The 21684-nt window shown below is 50.0% G+C and overlaps 1 protein-coding gene across 2 annotated transcripts; it reads right to left on the reverse strand.

The window, feature by feature from the left end:
- Positions 1–4179: 4179 nt before the first annotated feature.
- MTHFR (methylenetetrahydrofolate reductase) lies at positions 4180–21663 on the reverse strand. 2 transcript variants are annotated; one of them, XM_069741406.1, is made up of 12 exons: positions 21541–21663; positions 11106–11344; positions 10784–11022; positions 9834–9944; positions 9562–9755; positions 9216–9466; positions 8785–8919; positions 8522–8702; positions 8247–8429; positions 7277–7378; positions 7080–7199; positions 4180–5411 (listed from the first exon to the last, which is right to left on the reverse strand). In XM_069741406.1, the coding sequence occupies exons 1-12, from the start codon at positions 21595–21597 to the stop codon at positions 5214–5216; spliced, it is 2010 nt and encodes a 669-aa protein (XP_069597507.1). In that variant the 5' UTR covers positions 21598–21663; the 3' UTR covers positions 4180–5213. The 2 variants fall into 2 exon arrangements, with proteins under 2 accessions (XP_069597507.1, XP_069597508.1); XM_069741407.1 differs by lacking the exon at positions 21541–21663 and adding an exon at positions 17101–17185 and having other exon boundaries at positions 4624–5411.
- Between the last annotated feature and the right edge of the window lie 21 nt (positions 21664–21684).

Genomic DNA, 21684 nt, shown 5'->3' on the forward strand with positions numbered 1-21684 from the left:
GTATTATAGTAGTTATATTCTTGTACATAGGGGCAGTATTATAGTAGTTATATTCTTGTACATAGGGGTAGTATTATAGTAGTTATATTCTTGTACATGGGGTAGTATTATAGTAGTTATATTCTTGTACATAGGGGACAGTATTATAGTAGTTATATTCTTGTACATAGGGGCAGTATTATAGTAGTTATATTCTTGTACATAGGGGACAGTATTATAGTAGTTATATTCTTGTACATAGGGGCAGTATTATAGTAGTTATATTCTTGTACATAGGGGCAGTATTATAGTAGTTATATTCTTGTACATAGGGGCAGTATTATAGTAGTTATATTCTTGTACATAGGGGACAGTATTATAGTAGTTATATTCTTGTACATGGGGTAGTATTATAGTAGTTATATTCTTGTACATAGGGGCAGGATTATAGTAGTTATATTCTTGTACATAGGGGACAGTATTATAGTAGTTATATTCTTGTACATAGGGGACAGTATTATAGTAGTTATATTCTTGTACATGGGGTAGTATTATAGTAGTTATATTCTTGTACATAGGGGCAGTATTATAGTAGTTATATTCTTGTACATAGGGGACAGTATTATAGTAGTTATATTCTTGTACATAGGGGACAGTATTATAGTAGTTATATTCTTGTACATAGGGGCAGTATTATAGTAGTTATATTCTTGTACATAGGGGCAGTATTATAGTAGTTATATTCTTGTACATAGGGGCAGTATTATAGTAGTTATATTCTTGTACATAGGGGCAGTATTATAGTAGTTATATTCTTGTACATAGGGGCAGTATTATAGTAGTTATATTCTTGTACATAGGGGCAGTATTAGAGAGATTTTCTTTAAACTAGGATAACCTGCAGTTCTAGACTTGGTCCACAGCTTTAGCAGCCAAAGGAGTTGCTCGCCCCGTTCTGAGTACTATGTGACTTTTTTCTTTTGCTTTAACTACACAAGGAAGTGAATTCTACAACGGTTTCATTTTCATAGAAACAAGTTGAGTTTAGTTCCTTATCTGGTGTGAAAGTGCAATCTGGATCAATCGCTGCTGTCCTCCTCAGATGAGTTTTGGGCACAGGCCCTCGATGATGCGGCCGGTGCGGTCCCTGCTCTCCGGTGTCACTGCGTAAATCTAAGTAACGCCGGGAACATCCACTAGAGGGCACTAGACCCTGCAAGAGTTTTCTGGCCTCGTAAACAAAGTTCTGTAACTTTTTGTTTGTTTCTCATGGTTTTCACCATCCCGGCTTGTGGTCAGTAAATGAGCACATTACATTAAGTCTTGCAAGGATTGTGTGGTCCTGTAGGAGTGATGGAGGGGGAGGTTCCTTGAGATCTCACATGGTTTAATGTGTTTTATATTAATGCATGTCGCCAAGGGTAATACCCACTGGGGCTGCAGTCTAGCCTAGGTAGGGTTAATTGTAATGGCCGGCCCAGTTGGGGAGGGAGAACTGAGAGGTCGTGTGAAGTGACAGCAGCGGTCTCATGTAATAGGGACAATGTGGTTCTAATACTTGGGGCAGCGGATTGCTGACAATCCCCTTCTCTGATTCCATTTACTGGTTGGGGAACCTTGAGACAGATGTCGGGGGCCTTGGGAAGACTCGGCCTGTGAAGCTACAGGATAAGATGAACTCAAACTCTTAGAGGCCGGTGGTGATGGAGAAGAGTTCCTAGTGCTAGGGAAGATAGCAAGAGGGATACTCTACCCTTACCGAGAACCAGGGCTGAAGTTGTGACTGGTACCTGTGGGAAAGACGACAACCCGTTGGGCCTTATCCTCTATGCCTGTTTGTAAAGACTGACAGTTGTCAAGAGTTTGATTGTTTTATGAGTCTGGTGTCCTCTGGATTTATTGCTTCTGAGGTTCCAGAAGAGAAAATCCTGGAGCTAGTAGAGGCCTGTGTGCCAGAAGTGTGACGCACACGGGGACACGTGTTGCCTGTAGAGTGCCATAGCCAGTGGGAGCAATCGCTCGCCCACCACTACCTCCCATGGAACCTTTACAGTCTGGTCTGCAAAACACAAGTACACCCGCCTATACTTGTTGGAGCACAAAACGCAACCTGAACAACAGTGACACCTTCAGGAAATAGAGTAGTATTACAAGCTCCAGCCAGGGCACAGGATCACAATATGGGATAAGGACTGGGACCTTTACCTTTTACGATTTGGTCGGCCTTGTTTTCTATAGAATTTGTAATAAAGATTCTATTGTTTCTCTGGACTTTTGCAAGCCAAAACATATGTATAAACACAAAAAAGGGAAATAGAACTCTTAAAACAAGCAAAGATGCAAGACTACACATCCTGCTTCCCCAGGACACTGTGGACAGGTCATAGTCGGACAATATGATAAAAGAACCGGCCAGAGAGGTAAACGTGGAGAAGCTTCACGTGGAGTTGGACACCTTGTCCTGCATACAGTACAGAGCAAAAGTTTCGACACACCTTCACATTTAAAGATTTTTCTGTATTTTCATGACTATGAAGATTGTACGTTCACACTGAAGGCATCAAAACTATGAATTAACACATGTGGAATTATATACTTAACAAAAAAGTGTGAAAAAACTGAAATTATGTCTTATATTCTAGGTTCTTCAAAGTAGCCACCTTTTGCTTTGATGACTGCTTTGCACACTCTTGGCATTCTCTTGATGAGCTTCAAGAGGTAGTCACCGGGAATGGTTTTCACTTCACAGGTGTGCCCTGTCAGGTTTAATAAGTGGGATTTCTTGCCTTATAAATGGGGTTGGGGACCATCAGTTGTGTTATGCAGAAGTCTGATGGATACACAGCTGATAGTCCTACTGAATAGACTGTTAGCTGCTTTTTTCTTGCCATAATACAAATTCTAAGTAAAGAAAAACAAGTGGCCATCATTACTTTAAGAAACGAAGGTCAGTCAGTCCGAAAAATTGGGAAAACTTTGAAAGTGTCCCCAAGTGCAGTGGCAAAAACCATCAAGCGCTACAAAGAAACTGGCTCACATGAGAACCGCCCCAGGAAAGGAAGACCAAGAGTCACCTCTGCTTCTGAGGATAAGTTTATCCGAGTCACCAGCCGCTCAGATTAGAGACCAGGTCAATGCCACACAGAGTTCTAGCAGCAGACACATCTCTACAACAACTGCTAAGAGGAGACTTTGTGCAGCCGGCCTTCATGGTAAAATATCTGCTAGGAAACCACTGCTAAGGACAGGCAACAAGCAGAAGAGACTTGTTTGGGCTAAAGAACACAATGAATGGACATTAGACCAGTGGAAATCTGTGCTTTGGTTTGATGAGTCCAAATTTGAGATCTTTGGTTCCAACCACCGTGTCTTTGTACGATGCAGAAAAGGTTAACGGATGGACTCTACATGCCTGGTTCCCACCGTGAAGCATGGAGGAGGAGGTGTGATGGTGTGGGGGTGCTTTGCTGGTGACACTGTTGGGGATTTAGTCCAAATTGAAGGCATACTGAACCAGCATGGCTACCACAGCATCTTGCAGCGGCATGCTATTCCATCCGGTTTGTGTTTAGTTGGACCATCATTTATTTTTCAACAGGACAATGACCCCAAACACATCTCCAGGCTGTGTTAAGGGCTATTTGACCAAGAAGGAGAGTGATGGGGTGCTACGCCAGATGACCTGGTCTCCACAGTCACCAGACCAGAACCGCAGAGTGAAGGCAAAAGGGCCAACAAGTGCTAAGCATCTCTGGGAACTCCTTCAAGATTGTTGGAAGACCATTCCCGGTGACTACCTCTTGAAGTTCATCAAGAGAATGCCAAGAGTGTGCAAAGCAGTCAAAGCAAAAGGTGGCTACTTTGAAGAACCTAGAATATAAGACATAATTTCAGTTGTTTCACACTTTTTTGTTGAGTATATAATTCCACATGTGTTAATTCATAGTTTTGATGCCTTCAGTGTGAATGTACAATTTTCATAGTCAATGAAAATACAGAAAAATCTTAAAACGAGAAGGTGTGTCCAAACTTTGTCTGTACTGTACGTTGGATAGTAAATCATCCAAAATTACTCACTTAGAATAAGGTTCATTAGCCTTCTGACTGAGCACTCCGCCTGTTAGCCACAGGTGTTTTTAATCCCAGCAGAACCCTCCCCCTCCACAGAGATATAGATTTTAGTCTAACAGAGGATCCATGTTCCCATACAGATGAAGACTTTATTCTAAGTGAGGAAAGGCATTGCTAGGCCCTGGTATACGAGAAATACCTTATCGTGGCTACCAAGTACACATGAATTGGCCAATTTATGCGCTAAACTCTCAATTTTTCATATTTCTAGTGCAGTAATGCAATTCAATTTTCATTTTTTATGTTTGCAGTTTTGGAGCTACAGTGTGCTGACTTTTTTGTTTGAGTGACCGTGAATGCAAGTCCCATCTTTTGATCTTAAGCAGAACGTCGTGCTGTTCTCCTTCCCATCGTAGGGTGGACGATCCTTCAGTAGTTGGATACAGCAGTCGGACCCTTTTCATTCTTCCCGTGGTTCTCCGGGCTGGTGGCATCCAAAGCCGACCACCACTGAGTTTCATGAACTGCAGAATGCGTTTTTTTTTTGTTTTTTAAGAGTTTATTTTTTTTTTTAAGAAAGCCAATTTTTGCCATAAATTTTCGATTTCATGTCCTAATGTAGTAGAGGTAGCAACAGCCCCCATGATAAAAGGCAGAGGTAAAGCCACATGGGTCACCTGAGCCGCTGAGGATCAGGTAAAGGCCCCGGGGCTGCAGCCATCAGTCTTTATGATCCAATACAAAAACATTAGTTCTTCATACACCTGATTGAAAACCAATTTCTGATCCGTCCTATGTGATAATGAGCTTATATAGATACAGGAGGTTCTCCTACAGTATAGAGGACGGAGGCGGCCATCGGACGCCTATAGATAAGTGCACTGCGCTATAGGGATCACCTACTGACACGGAGACTGTTGTACAGCAGAAGCCGGGGATATAAATACGTAAGAAATCCTAAGAAAGTGCTAAAAATATGGTGAAGATATTTAAGGGACAGTAGAAGTTCATATACACTGTATAGACGGTTCCTCTGGACTTCAGGCTGTAGTGTCAGGATATACAGGGGTAATGCCTGGAGTATAACGCCCCCTGTGGGCTGGGGGTGGACATGCTCTTCCATAATCCACGAGGTAGCAAGCGCGGTGTCAGAGGTCCTACAGTCACTGCTCCGTGGGATTATCCAGTTCTTGGAAAGTGTCCTCGATCACCTGCCACAGGCAGCTCTCCAGAGGGAAATCATTGTCCACCAGGTTAACCAAGAAGTAATTATCATGAATGTACTGGATGATCATGCGGGACGGAGACTCCTCTTCATACAGTTTAGCCCACTGCTCGATCCACAGGGCAAAAGCTTCATCCTGGAGACAGGAAACAATTACAAGGGATTACTGATCCTGTATTATACTCCAGAGCTGCACTCACTATTCTGCTGCTGCAGTCACTGTGTACATACATTACATTACTGATCCTGAGTTACCTCCTGTATTATACTCCAGAGCTGCACTCACTATTCTGCTGGTGCAGTCACTGTGTACATACATTACTGATCCTGAGTTACCTCCTGTATTATACTCCAGAGCTGCACTCACTATTCTGCTGGTGCAGTCACTGTGTACATACATTACATTACTGATCCTGAGTTACCTCCTGTATTATACTCCAGAGCTGCACTCACTATTCTGCTGGTGCAGTCACTGTGTACATACATTACATTACTGATCCTGAGTTACCTCCTGTATTATACTCCAGATCAGCACTCACTATTCTGCTGGTGCAGTCACTGTGTACATACATTACATTACTGATCCTGAGTTACATCCTGTATTATACCCCAGAGCTGCACTCACTATTCTGCTGGTGCAGTCACTGTGGACATACATTACTGATCCTGAGTTACCTCATGTATTATTCTCCAGAGCTGCACTCACTATTCTGCTGGTGCAGTCACTGTGTACATACATTACTGATCCTGAGTTACATCCTGTATTATACTCCAGAGCTGAACTCGCTATTCTGCTGGTGCAGTCACTGTGTACATACATTACATTACTGATCCTGAGTTACCTCCTGTATTATACTCCAGAGCTGAACTCGCTATTCTGCTGGTGCAGTCACTGTGTACATACATTACATTACTGATCCTGAGTTACCTCCTGTATTATACTCCAGAGCTGAACTCGCTATTCTGCTGGTGCAGTCACTGTGTACATACATTACATTACTGATCCTGAGTTACCTCCTGTATTATACTCCAGAGCTGCACTCACTATTCTGCTGGTGCAGTCACTGTGTACATACATTACATTACTGATCCTGAGTTACCTCCTGTATTATACTCCAGAGCTGAACTCGCTATTCTGCTGGTGCAGTCACTGTGTACATACATTACATTACTGATCCTGAGTTACCTCCTGTATTATACTCCAGAGCTGCACTCACTATTCTGCTGGTGCAGTCACTGTGTACATACATTACATTACTGATCCTGAGTTACCTCCTGTATTATACTCCAGAGCTGCACTCACTATTCTGCTGGTGCAGTCACTGTGTACATACATTACATTACTGATCCTGAGTTACCTCCTGTATTATACTCCAGAGCTGAACTCGCTATTCTGCTGGTGCAGTCACTGTGTACATACATTACATTACTGATCCTGAGTTACATCCTGTATTATACTCCAGAGCTGCACTCACTATTCTGCTGGTGCAGTCACTGTGTACATACATTACATTACTAATCCTGAGTTACATCCTGTATTATACTCCAGAGCTGCACTCACTATTCTCCTGGTGCAGTCACTGTGTACATACTTTACATTACTGATCCTGAGTTACCTCCTGTATTATACTCCAGAGCTGAACTCACTATTCTGCCGAGTTTCTACCAATAGCAGACAGACACCGCACCAACACCTGAGCTCCTATAATGGAGGGGCAGTTCGGTTGATATACACCTGATGACCACTGTAGATAGTGGACACTGAACCACCGGACCCCTCAGTAACTCAGCAGCGCCCCCTTACCTTCCAGAACATGAAGCTGACCGGATCCACCACTGTTGGCTGTATAATCTCACGGCCGGGAAAAATGCCCCAGGTCACAGCGTTTGGCTGCAGGTCGGTGGAGTTTGTGATATTTTTCCCCTGCAGAGATAGAAGAGTTAGTTACCGTTTGTCTCCTCAGTCGGGGCACAGTATTATTGCGATGGATGGAGCCGTACCTGCACGTTCACTATGTGGTAGTTGACACGAGGTTCGTATCGTTTCAGCACTTTGATGAGAGCAGTCACCGTCTCACTGGAGGTGAAGAACTCCATATACGCCTGTGCCGAAAAAAAAGAAGAATCATCGAAAAGCCACAGCCAAGAAGATCTCCAGAATGGCCTAATCCCACCCAATGCCAAGCAGCTGCAACTAAAGCTGGAACATCAGACGATGGGGAATCCACTGCCCTCTACTGCCAATCACAGTATACGGACCCCACCAGCATTTTATAACCTTTCACCCCATCAGCCCCTAAGAGAACACGCAGGTATCAGAATAATCTCTATATTTAATGGCCACAATCCAGAACTAATGGATAGTGCACTGCATGACCACTAGTGATGACCAAGTACACTCATTGCTCGGATTTCCCCTAAGCATGCTCGGGTGGTCTCAGAGTATTTGTGACTGTTCGGAAATTTAGTTTTTGTAGACGCAGCTGCATGATTTACGGCTGCTAGCCAGCCTGAGTACATGTGGGGGTTGCCTGGTTGGTAGAGAATCCCCACATTTATGCAAGCTGTCTAGCAGCTGCAAATCACGCAGCTAGGGAGACAAACTAAATCTCTGAGCAGTCACAAATACGCGGAGACCACCCAAGCGTGCTCGCGCAAACCCGAGTAAAGAGTATACTCACTCATCACTAATGACCACCTCTCTAAAAACTTCTACAGAAGTGGTAGCGTGCATGCTCAGCAATAGAGCATGGATGATCTGGAGTCCAATCACTGGATCTCCCAGCAATCTCAAGAACAGACTTCCTAAAGTCCTACATGAATGGAGCAGTGAAGCGCATGTGCCTTCACAAACCGTGAATGAACAGGTAGTCGCGCATGCGCACTAATGCTCCCCGTTTTTGTGGCTGGTTGGAATGCCACCAATCATATTGCACAGGTGAGAAAGGCCGATAGTGGACTGTCACCCTACCTTCTGGAAGACGTAGCCTCGGCTCGGCCCCCATCCTACCACAGGGTCTGTTGAGGGTTTCCCGTTCACATTCGGCTGGGAGTTAATGGTCAGGATCCCCCTTTTATTAACTTTCTCCAATTCATCCTTTAGTAAATTGGTTTCTGGAGCCAGAGGGTCGTCGTTCCAAGGAAGACAAGTCACCTGGAGAGGACGGAGGGCCACGTTAGAGGTCTCCTCCACCACAAGGACACTGACCTCGTCCTTAGGATCAGAGTTTCGGGGCCTGACCTCACCTTGTGGCCGTTCCGGTTGGGTTTTCCAGTAATGTATGAGGTGAACACCTCGAAGACGCTCTCCTCGCTACTCTGCTCCTCGCCCCACATCTTCAGTAACTGATCCCGAGGAGACTTGCTCTTCAAGTAGAAGAGGTAGTAATCCTTCAGCTCCCCAAAGGCCGGAGAGGAAGAGTTTCCCCTAAAAAAATAAATAAGAAAACTCAGACTGACCTCCCGGGAGGATGGAGAAAATTGGCACTCTCTTTGGTCAAGATACAAACCAACGTCCATTGGGGAAGTCATCCCACTCCTGTGTCCGGTGAATATAGCTCTTCGGGCGAGAGGCCCAGAAGATCGGACGCACGTCTTCTTCCCTTCTCTTGGGGTGAGCGCTCACCGCCCAGGGCAGGGGTCGTCTGTGGAGACACAACCCACAAGGGTAATCCACTGTTACCTTATATCGTAGTGCTAGAGGATCCAAAAATAAATGACAGCTCAGGATTTGGGCAGCACAGGTTGGCCAACAACAAAAAAACAAGTTATCCCTGATCCACAGGAGAGGTAATAACTTGCTGGTCGGAGGGTGATCCGCGACATGGTCTGCCGGAAAAAGCAGAGCACAGCATCCCATAGGCAATGAGAGGAGTGGAGGAGTCTCCGTACACTATCGCAGTATATAGCACAAGTCACGTATTATGTACCGACCACCTACCGCGGATCCTCCTGCCACAGGCCCAGCCGCCGGAGAACATCGATGGTGGCCACCTCCCGGTTGAGTGTATAGAAGTGTAAGCCATGCACCAGGCCGCTGTCCAGCAGTTCCCGGCACATGGATACGACAAGGTCAATGCCGTAATTCCTGATGGCCGCGTCGTTATCTTTAATCGGCTCAATCACATCCATGATTTCTTGCGGTATTTCCAGTTTGGAAAGTTTAACCAATTGTCGCAAGGAACCATATCCCTGTTGGAGAGAAGGGCAAAATGTGTTACATATGGAAGGGGAGAACACGTCATCTAACAACTCAACATGCAAAAACAAAAAATAAGAAAGGACACCTGGATTGGAAATATTCCCGGCAGGATAGGACATGCGATGCCGATCACCCGGCAATCCTTTACGAACTGTAGGAAGGTCTCTGACCGGAAGAACAGCTGAGTGATGATGAAGTCGGCTCCAGCGTCCACCTTCTCCTTCAGGTGTCGGAGATCAGAATCACAGCTCTCGGCCTCAGGGTGTCCTTTAGGATAACCTGTACAGATAGAGACAGATTCTAGTAACACCGCCACTCACCTTCTACACCAATAAGACCTTATACGTAGGGAAGTACCGGCCACACAGATGTCAAAGTAGTCATCAAATTCATTGCGGATGTGCTTCACTAAATCCACCGCGTAATTAAATCCTTCAGCTTCTTCTTCCCACTCCTCACCAAGAGGATCTACAACAGAAAAGGTTCACGATCAAACAGGAAAATGTTATATTAGTTATATTCTTGTACATAGGGGCAGTATTATAGTAGTTATATTCTTGTACATAGGGAGCAGTATTATAGTAGTTATATTCTTGTACATAGGGGCAGTATTATAGTAGTTATATTCTTGTACATAGGGGCAGTATTATAGTAGTTATATTCTTGTATATAGGGGCAGTATTATAGTAGTTATATTCTTGTACATAGGAGCAGTATTATAGTAGTTATATTCTTGTACATAGGGGGTAGTATTATAGTAGTTATATTCTTGTACATAGGAGCAGTATTATAGTAGTTATATTCTTGTACATAGGAGCAGTATTATAGTGGTTATATTCTTGTACATAGGGGCAGTATTATAGTAGTTATATTCTTCTACATGGGGGCAGTATTATAGTAGTTATATTCCTGTACATAGGGGCAGTATTATAGTAGTTATATTCTTGTACATAGGGGCAGTATTATAGTAGTTATATTCCTGTACATAGGAGCAGTATTATAGTAGTTATATTCTTGTACACAGGAGCAGTATTATAGTAGTTATATTCTTGTACATAGGGGCAGTATTATAGTAGTTATATTCTTCTACATGGGGGCAGTATTATAGTAGTTATATTCCTGTACATAGGAGCAGTATTATAGTAGTTATATTCTTGTACACAGGAGCAGTATTATAGTAGTTATATTCTTGTACATAGGGGACAGTATTATAGTAGTTATATTCTTGTACATAGGGGACAGTATTATAGTAGTTATATTCTTGTACATAGGGGCACTATAATATATAACAAGTTATCGGTATATACCCCCTCGTAGAGCCATTATGTTCTTCAGCCCGTTGCGTTTCGCCTTCTGGAGATGTGCTGTAATCTCCTCCTTGGTTTGGGTACAACACGTCATGTGCAGAATGGTCTCCAACCCACAGAAATTCACGGCTGTACTTGCAATGATCATGGAGGAGGTTTCTTTGTCAGAACCAGGGTCCCCAGCGGGGTGCCAGGTCACATCGATGAAGAGGGGGCCCCCAGAACCCATGCGATCAAACCTGTAATGTGAAGAACTTATAAGATGAATCCAGATACAACCCCCCCGGAGGATCACCCCGCAGTGCGGCCATTTCTCTCACACCTGGAGATGAGGTTGACAGCGCCACTTGCTGTTCGCGGTGGGAAGAATTCCAGCGAAAACCACTTGTCTCCCGCTTCGACGCGCCGGCGCATTTTATCCCGCAGACGCTCGTGCCGCTCTACGTCAAGGACTGGAGTGGAACAGCGGGAACTCTCCTTGGAGTTTTCGGTGCTGCTACAGCTGGCGCTGCCGCCATCAGCACTGTTCGCCTTCACCATGGTGGGCACCAGAGAACAGACCTACAGGGGGCAGGTTAGTGAAGAAGAAAAAAAAAAAAAAAGTTTTATCCCAGATCTCTGTTACTGGAAAAGCTAGGAAAGTCGTGTGACCCCGTAGAGCATAGACTGTTTCCAAACTATGGGAATCTCTGAGCGCCTCACACTCCGGCACGGCGCTGACTCCCGGGGATGGTGCACACAGTGATGTGATGATCGCCTGATGCAGCGGAGGACGATATCACCAATCTCAGGTTCATCTCCCGCACTGGTGGTGTTAGACTTTAGCCCCTGAGTCATCACTACGCCGGGGTCCTGCGGTTCATACATAGCCGACATGTGAGAACTTTCACTGAAGCGGAAAGTCAGGAAGCCGGACTGAGCGCTGTCTGTAGATAGGACCTGATAAGGGGCCACAGGTGACGTGTCCCAGGCACGGACCGGAGATTTGGGGGAACCTCCACCATTACATCAGACATGGCCAGGAAGAAGCGCAGGGACCGGAGATTAGGGGGAACCTCCACCATTACATCAGACATGGCCAGGGAGCCGTGCAGGGACCGGAGATTAGGGGGGAACCTCCACCGTTACATCAGACATGGCCAGGGAGAAGCGCAGGGACCGGAGATTAGGGAGAAACCTCCACCATTACATCAGACGTGGCCAGGGAGAAGTGCAGGGACCGGAGATTAGGGGGGAACCTCCACCATTACATCAGACGTGGCCAGGGAGAAGTGCAGGGACCGGAGATTGGGGGGAACCTCCACCATTACATCAGACGTGGCCAGGGAGAAGTGCAGGGACCGGAGATTAGGGGGGAACCTCCACCATTACATCAGACGTGGCCAGAGAGAAGCGCAGGGACCGGAGATTAGGGAGAACCTCCACCATTACATCAGACGTGGCCAGGGAGAAGCGCAGGGACCAGAGATTAGGGGGGAAACCTCCACCATTACATCAGACGTGGCCAGGGAGAAGTGCAGGGACCGGAGATTAGGGGGAGAACCTCCACCATTACATCAGATGTGGCCAGGGAGAAGCGCAGGGACCAGAGATTAGGGAGAACCTCCACCATTACATCAGACGTGGCCAGGGAGAAGCGCAGGGACCAGAGATTAGGGGGAAACCTCCACCATTACATCAGACGTGGCCAGGGAGAAGCGCAGGGACCAGAGATTAGGGAGAACCTCCACCGTTACATCAGACGTGGCCAGAGAGAAGCGCAGGGACCGGAGATTAGGGAGAACCTCCACCATTACATCAGACGTGGCCAGGGAGAAGCGCAGGGACCAGAGATTAGGGAGAACCTCCACCATTACATCAGACGTGGCCAGAGAGAAGCGCAGGGACCGGAGATTAGGGGGAAACCTCCACCGTTACATCAGACGTGGCCAGGGAGAAGCGCAGGGACCGGAGATTAGGGGGAAACCTCCACCGTTACATCAGACGTGGCCAGGGAGAAGTGCAGGGACCGGAGATTAGGGGGGAACCTCCACCATTACATCAGACGTGGCCAGGGAGAAGCGCAGGGACCGGAGATTAGGGGGGAACCTCCACCATTACATCAGACGTGGCCAGGGAGAAGCGCAGGGACCGGAGATTAGGGGGAAACCTCCACCGTTACATCAGACATGGCCAGGGAGAAGTGCAGGGACCGGAGATTGGGGGGAACCTCCACCATTACATCAGACGTGGCCAGGGAGAAGCGCAGGGACCGGAGATTGGGGGGAACCTCCACCATTACATCAGACGTGGCCAGTGAGCTGTGCAGGGACCGGAGATTAGGGAGAACCTCCACCATTACATCAGACGTGGCCAGGGAGAAGCGCAGGGACCGGAGATTAGGGGGAAACCTCCACCCTCACATAAGATGTGGCCAGGGAGAAGCGCAGGGACCGCCGCCGAATTCTGTGCCAATAGCGACCAATGAGTTCTGCTTCCTAGCAGTCACTTGTGCAATGAGATTGTCCCAGACCCCTAACAAAGACCACCAAGGCTCCGATTCATTAAACATTTTTCTGACACAAAACAAACAGCTCAAACTACTGAACATTTTTGTAAAACTTTTTGGAAGAATGGGGGAGGCCTAGGTGAAATTCATCACAACTTATGTCAAAAACGGTAGAAATCTGCTCCAGCCCCAGAGCGGAGTGAGGGTCCTGCGGAGGAAGCCAACATCTTCGTGAATTCGGTGCCTCGCTCTCCCTTCATCAACACTGGGGTACAAGACACCAGCCTGAAGAATTGGGGCCGAAAAGGTTAATATCAAAGGCCCACCATAGAAAAAGGGAAAACCGCTTACATAGCAATTCCATAAAGCAATTTCTTCCATTAGATGCTGGAAGAAAACTCCATGTGGCTCTAAGAAGCATGAAACCTACAAATGCGGCCCCTTAGGAAAAGTATTGGGTGGGCATCTTGCATCTGCACCACCAGTTGTATGGGGGAACCTATTGGGGTCTGGCTGCACGTGGCATCTAATGCCAGCAACACTTCACAATTAGGGGTCCCAAAATGGAGCGGAGAGAAGGGGCTGCTATTTAAAGCGCCGGCGGTGACACCTGATCTTTCTGTCCTGAGGTGTTGAGCTCCTGATCTGGGTGACAGGGACTTCTAGGGACTTCTGTGCTCAGGTACTTAGCAGGTTGTGAAGGACAAGAGAGGAGGGAAAGGGTTAATCAGACAGCCCCATTACGCAACCACTACTTGTACCATATGTGGGTCACAGGTGGCGGCACATTTAACCATTTGTAGTGTGAAGCAAAGCTGCGCAAGAAGACGAGGGGCCGGAGCGGGGGACAATTACTAATAGTGCAATTACTCGGTCAAGTCACAAAATCATCTCCAAGAACTACACCGTGCAATTCAGGGCAGTGCGCTGCTGTGAGGGGACGCTGGGGGGCTTCCCAGGATAGATTGAAGATTTGTGATTGCTGTCAGTGAATGGAGGTCTTAATCACGGCCGTCTGACACCGCTTGTTACAGTAACTTACCATCAGCGGAATCTGGGAACCCACCATACTGGACATCTCAGGATGGGGGGCACAAGGTGGGCAGCAGAAAGCACAATTAAAGGGGGTATTTAAGCCGCAGACATTTTTGGCATATCCATGTCTGATCGATTCAGGAAAAGTGAGAAATGAGACATATATGTGCACCGGACACTACTACTACCACCAACAGATACCAGGGAATCACCGCAGAGTACGGCAGACCCCACCATAGCCACACTCACAGCCGCAGACCCCACACGCAGCGTACCTGCAGAGCCCACCATAGCCGCAGACCCCACACACAGCATACCTGCAGAGCCCACCATAGCCGCAGACCCCACACGCAGCGTACCTGCAGACCCCCACCATAGCCGCACTCACAGCCGCAGACCCCACATGCAGCGTACCTGCAGAGCCCACCATAGCCACACATACAGCCGCAGACCCCACACGCAGCGTACCTGCAGAGCCCACCATAGCCGCACTCACAGCCGCAGACCCCACAATAGTCGCACTCACAGCCACAGACCCCACACGCAGGGTACCTGCAGACCCCACCATAGCCACACTCAGCCGCAGACCCTACACGCAGCGTACCTGCAGACCCCAACCATAGCCACACTCACAGCCACAGACCCCACACACAGCGTACCTGTAGACCCCACACACAGCATACCTGCAGACCCCACTATAGCCACACTCACAGCCACAGACCCCACACACAGCGTACCTGTAGACCCCACACACAGCGTACCTGTAGACCCCACACACAGCGTACCTGTAGACCCCACACACAGCGTACCTGTAGACCCCACACACAGCGTACCTGTAGACCCCACACACAGCGTACCTGTAGACCCCACACACAGCGTACCTGTAGACCCCACACACAGCGTACCTGTAGACCCCACACACAGCGTACCTACAGAACCCACCATATCCGCAGACCCCACACACAGCGTACCTGCAGACCTGACACTACTACTACAAGTAGCTGCAGATTCTGCGAGAAGAATTCTTCGCCCCCGGGGTTTATCTCGGGATCTCCTGCTGCCAGTGGGATGAGCGCCTTTCAGAAGAATACCCATACTACGAGTCTACAGGTGAGGAACGAGGACACTACAAGTCACAGGATCCACCTGCTCCCCCGCTATATAACCACAAGTAATCCAGGCGGCCGCTGGGGAAAGTAGGTGAGGAGTCAGCCGAGTCCTGGGGCCAAGTCATCAGGTGTGGTGATAGGATTACACGGTCACAGCCGAGCGAGCCTGAAAGGAATGCTGCCAACAGCGGGCACTGCGCCACTCATCAGGGCATCGATCACACGTCTAGACGATCCTCTGGGAACTTCACATCCGCTGCCCAAACCGCGCTCCTCTGCTGTTTGCTACAATGTGTCAGTATGGAGAACAGAACCATCAGCTGTAGTAAACAAGGATTAGTGGCAACATGTTGATCAGTGGGGCCCAACTGCTGGGACCACCGGCACTGACCAGGGCACTTTTACTCCGTGCGACCTCTTCTCCATGGTGGGCTTTTCTCTGCAGCCCCGTAATGAATGGCGCGGTGGTTGGGCGTCAGACCTGCGGTGCCATCCCTATAAGTGCAGGTCCCAGATGTCGGACCCCCACTGATCAGCCAATGATAAAGGGGATGTCTAATGAGAACAAGCTAGTCTGCATGCGGACTTATTCTGGATGTGACCGCTCACATTTACTGACAGCAAGCAGAGATCTTACACTGAGGAATTGGACAGTTTGATAATGTAAGCAGAGCACGTAATACAAGACGCCGACTGGGAGAGTCTGCAGACACGGTGCCGTGGTCGCCCTCCTGCTAAGCATTTTGGTCTTACGGGAAAAAAAGAATAATATACGATATATTATCTCCATGCATGTAAATGTCGCTGCAATGGCCCTTTAAAAATGTGTATAAACCTGCCTGGGAGGGACAAAGCCCTTTAAGAAAAAATAAAAATGGAAAAAATGCACACAGGAGCTTTCTGCTGGGACTTGCTGATTTTTAAAGGGCCAGGAACCCTAAAATTGGCAGCTTATGATGGTGCAAGTGTCCCAGCACTGCAGATAGAGGACATAGATCATAGATGTATGATGGAGTCTCAGCCCAGCCTCGATATGGCGGATAGCACAGGACAACACACTGCACTCACCGCAGGACAAGTGACATTTACTATCCCTTTAAGAAAGGGACTACTATGAAATCTGTGTATTTTTATGGCAGCTCTTGTTGTGGCGCTTTGGTAATCAGGACTCTGCCCTGGCATCGATGCCCGGCGCCAGCTGCCAAGTGTGACACAAGGGAAAGTTTTCATAACGGAGTTGTACAATGCTGCCGATCGGAGATGGTGAAGGTGCCGCACACGACCAGGGCCCCGACACCTATATATAATGGGGTCTGTCAACAGCGCTGCATGGAAACATGGATGAATCTGACTCCAGCAGTTTTATCAGTCTGCAAAGATGGAGCAACTGGTAAGTGAACGGCAGCCAGATACAGAGAACCTGTACTCACTTAAAGGCTGCCGTCACACTAGCAGTATTTGGTCAGTATTCTACATCAGTATTTGTAGCCAAAACCAGGAGAGGAACAATTAGAGAAAAAGTATAATAGAAACACATGTACCACTTCTGCATTTATCACCCACTCCTGGTTTTGGCTACAAATACTGATGTAAAATACTGACCAAATACTGATAGTGTGACGGCAGCCAAAGGGGTTGTGGCGGTGTAAAAAAAAAAAAACAAACAAAAAAAAAAACAAACCTACCCCCCGTGCGCCAGCTCTGCCTCCAGTCTGCAGCCAGAGTCGGGGATCTTGTACGCCTACATTGGCATCACCGCTGAGACTAGCGATTGGCTGCAGTGGTCATGTGCACCATAGGATGTGACAGCTACAGAGAGGAAGGGGTTAAGTAACACTAATTTTTGTGTCCACAGATTAAGCCCCTGGAATAAAAGGGTTTCAATAGGACTGGTAATATATTCCTAATTGCTGGACCCCCACTGATGAAGAGAACAGCTCTGTACGGCCCCATGTGGAGTACGGGCAGTGCCAGTGCGGCTCCATTCATTCTCTACCAATGGAGCGGAGGTGATCTCAGGATGGGTGGAGGTCCCAGCGGTCGGACCCCCAACAATCAGGAAGATATCCGCTCTCTTAGCCATAGGGAAAGCCTTACTCACTTGATACAATCCCTTTAATACCGGTCAGAATACATTACACCTTTGTTACAATTGTATCCGGCCTGGAGAATGAAATCACTTTACGTCCCTGATCTCACATACAACGTATCAGTCTGGAGTCCAACTGTAACAAACCCTCAGCTGTGAGGAGTATACGGTCTGTACAGTCTATGGATGGAGATAAAAAAGTTCCTATAAGAAAGAGTTCCAGTGGGGGAGGGGCGGAGACGTTGTGTTTATCGAAGTAAAGTTTATTTCTTTTTATTTTTTTTTAATTCGTCTTGGGCTATTAGCTAACTTTTTTGTAGAAAATTCTTCAAAATGGCGCACGGAACGTATGAGAACGTATGAGAGTGCTGCAAAACCAAAAACTTATCTTTGTATTTAACTAGTTTACACAACTTTTCATAACCACAGGTGATGCCCCAGTGTAAGTGCAGGACGGTGCACAGCGGAGGGTGATGCCCCCCAGTGTAAGTGCAGGACGGTGCACAGCGGAGGGTGATGCCCCAGTGTAAGTGCAGGACGGTGCACAGCGGAGGGTGATGCCCCCCAGTGTAAGTGCAGGACGGTGCACAGCGGAGGGTGATGCCCCAGTGTAAGTGCAGGACGGTGCACAGCGGAGGGTGATGCCCCAGTGTAAGTGCAGGACGGTGCACAGCGGAGGGTGATGCCCCCCAGTGTAAGTGCAGGACGGCGCACAGCGGAGGGTGATGCCCCCCAGTGTAAGTGCAGGACGGTGCACAGCGGAGGGTGATGCCCCCCAGTGTAAGTGCAGGACGGTGCACAGCGGTGGGTGATGCCACAGTGTAAGTGCAGGACGGCGCACAGCGGAGGGTGATGCCCCCCAGTGTAAGTGCAGGACGGCGCACAGCGGTGGGTGATGCCCCAGTGTAAGTGCAGGACGGCGCACAGCGGAGGGTGATGCCCCAGTGTAAGTGCAGGACGGTGCACAGCGGTGGGTGATGCCCCAGTGTAAGTGCAGGACGGTGCACAGCGGAGGGTGATGCCCCCCAGTGTAAGTGCAGGACGGTGCACAGCGGAGGGTGATGCCCAGTGTAAGTGCAGGACGGTGCACAGCGGAGGGTGATGCCCCAGTGTAAGTGCAGGACGGCGCACAGCGGAGGGTGATGCCCCAGTGTAAGTGCAGGACGGCGCACAGCGGAGGGTGATGCCCCAGTGTAAGTGCAGGACGGCGCACAGCGGAGGGTGATGCCCCAGTGTAAGTGCAGGACGGCGCACAGCGGAGGGTGATGCCCCAGTGTAAGTGCAGGACGGCGCACAGCGGAGGGTGATGCCCCAGTGTAAGTGCAGGACGGCGCACAGCGGAGGGTGATGCCCCAGTGTAAGTGCAGGACGGCGCACAGCGGAGGGTGATGCCCCAGTGTAAGTGCAGGACGGCGCACAGCGGAGGGTGATGCCCCAGTGTAAGTGCAGGACGGTGCACAGCGGAGGGTGATGCCCCAGTGTAAGTGCAGGACGGTGCACAGCGGAGGGTGATGCCCCAGTGTAAGTGCAGGACGGTGCACAGCGGAGGGTGATGCCCCAGTGTAAGTGCAGGACGGTGCACAGCGGAGGGTGATGCCCCAGTGTAAGTGCAGGACGGTGCACAGCGGAGGGTGATGCCCCAGTGTAAGTGCAGGACGGTGCACAGCGGAGGGTGATGCCCCAGTGTAAGTGCAGGACGGTGCACAGCGGAGGGTGATGCCCCAGTGTAAGTGCAGGACGGTGCACAGCGGAGGGTGATGCCCCAGTGTAAGTGCAGGACGGTGCACAGCGGAGGGTGATGCCCCAGTGTAAGTGCAGGACGGTGCACAGCGGAGGGTGATGCCCCAGTGTAAGTGCAGGACGGTGCACAGCGGAGGGTGATGCCCCAGTGTAAGTGCAGGACGGTGCACAGCGGAGGGTGATGCCCCAGTGTAAGTGCAGGACGGTGCACAGCGGAGGGTGATGCCCCAGTGTAAGTGCAGGACGGTGCACAGCGGAGGGTGATGCCCCAGTGTAAGTGCAGGACGGTGCACAGCGGAGGGTGATGCCCCAGTGTAAGTGCAGGACGGTGCACAGCGGAGGGTGATGCCCCAGTGTAAGTGCAGGACGGTGCACAGCGGAGGGTGATGCCCCAGTGTAAGTGCAGGACGGTGCACAGCGGAGGGTGATGCCCCAGTGTAAGTGCAGGACGGTGCACAGCGGAGGGTGATGCCCCAGTGTAAGTGCAGGACGGTGCACAGCGGAGGGTGATGCCCCCCAGTGTAAGTGCAGGACGGTGCACAGCGGAGGGTGATGCCCCAGTGTAAGTGCAGGACGGTGCACAGCGGAGGGTGATGCCCCAGTGTAAGTGCAGGACGGTGCACAGCGGAGGGTGATGCCCCAGTGTAAGTGCAGGACGGCGCACAGCGGTGGGTGATGCCCCAGTGTAAGTGCAGGACGGTGCACAGCGGAGGGTGATGCCCCAGTGTAAGTGCAGGACGGCGCACAGCGGAGGGTGATGCCCAGTGTAAGTGCAGGACGGTGCACAGCGGAGGGTGATGCCCCAGTGTAAGTGCAGGACGGTGCACAGCGGAGGGTGATGCCCCAGTGTAAGTGCAGGACGGTGCACAGCGGTGGGTGATGCCCCAGTGTAAGTGCAGGACGGCGCACAGCGGAGGGTGATGCCCCAGTGTAAGTGCAGGACGGTGCACAGCGGAGGGTGATGCCCCAGTGTAAGTGCAGGACGGTGCACAGCGGTGGGTGATGCCCCAGTGTAAGTGCAGGACGGCGCACAGCGGAGGGTGATGCCCCAGTGTAAGTGCAGGACGGTGCACAGCGGAGGGTGATGCCCCCCAGTGTAAGTGCAGGACGGCGCACAGCGGAGGGTGATGCCCCAGTGTAAGTGCAGGACGGTGCACAGCGGAGGGTGATGCCCCAGTGTAAGTGCAGGATGGTGCACAGCGGTGGGTGATGCCCCAGTGTAAGTGCAGGACGGTGCACAGCGGAGGGTGATGCCCCCCAGTGTAAGTGCAGGACGGCGCACAGCGGAGGGTGATGCCACAGTGTAAGTGCAGGACGGCGCACAGCGGAGGGTGATGCCCCAGTGTAAGTGCAGGACGGTGCACAGCGGAGGGTGATGCCCCAGTGTAAGTGCAGGACGGCGCACAGCGGAGGGTGATGCCCCAGTGTAAGTGCAGGACGGTGCACAGCGGAGGGTGATGCCCCCCAGTGTAAGTGCAGGACGGTGCACAGCGGAGGGTGATGCCCCAGTGTAAGTGCAGGACGGTGCACAGCGGAGGGTGATGCCCCAGTGTAAGTGCAGGACGGCGCACAGCGGAGGGTGATGCCCCAGTGTAAGTGCAGGACGGTGCACAGCGGAGGGTGATGCCCCAGTGTAAGTGCAGGACGGCGCACAGCGGAGGGTGATGCCCCCCAGTGTAAGTGCAGGACGGCGCACAGCGGAGGGTGATGCCCCAGTGTAAGTGCAGGACGGTGCACAGCGGAGGGTGATGCCCCAGTGTAAGTGCAGGACGGCGCACAGCGGAGGGTGATGCCCCAGTGTAAGTGCAGGACGGCGCACAGCGGAGGGTGATGCCCCAGTGTAAGTGCAGGACGGCGCCCCAGTAATATGGCAGCGGGCGCGCGGCTGCTCTCGGGACGTTGGTCTTCGGCTCCGCCACACTCAGTTTCCCTCCCTGGCGGATACAGAGTCGCTCTGCGGACGCCGGACCCCGGCTCTCGCTGCGCCGGTATCTTTGGGGTCTGCAGCCGACCATGTGCCCGGAGATCTGGGCTGTACAACGCCGCAGAATAGGTTGTCGATATAGAAATTATTATAATTTATACACGAGAGTAATTGTAATTCTGTGGGACTACAAGCACCAGCAAGCTGCAGAAACCACTAGGTGTACATGTCATGCTGGTGCTTGTAGTCCCCCAGCTGCAGACCAGGAGCGCGTCACATTCATTCAATCCCCCACATTGTAAGTGAGCCAGTACAGACAGGAAGAGCCGCACAGAGAGCCGCCCCGTGTGCACGGCCCATCCCCGCTCTCACCTCGCTCTCCCGCTGCCGCCGGCCCAGTCCTCGCTCCCGACAGCCGGCAACGCGCATTAAACCTCTCGTGACGTCATGGGCAGAAGCAGCTGCAGGCAGCACGTGACCTCACAGCGCGAGCACCATAGCGCCGCCTCCTTAGGG

The sequence above is a fragment of the Ranitomeya imitator genome, chromosome 10 (assembly GCF_032444005.1).
Source record: "Ranitomeya imitator isolate aRanImi1 chromosome 10, aRanImi1.pri, whole genome shotgun sequence".
Lineage (NCBI taxonomy): Eukaryota > Metazoa > Chordata > Amphibia > Anura > Dendrobatidae > Ranitomeya > Ranitomeya imitator.

Excerpts from the sequence above, each read along its gene's own strand:
- MTHFR (XM_069741406.1), bottom strand. The coding sequence starts at position 21,597 with ATGCGCGTTGCCGGCTGTCGGGAGCGAGGACTGGGCCGGCGGCAGCGG. Across the intron at positions 8,703-8,784 it reads GACTTCCCCAATGGACGTTG|GGGAAACTCTTCCTCTCCGG; the intron begins GTTTGTATCTTG and ends TTATTTTTTTAG. Across the intron at positions 7,200-7,276 it reads ACCACATAGTGAACGTGCAG|GGGAAAAATATCACAAACTC; the intron begins GTACGGCTCCAT and ends CTATCTCTGCAG.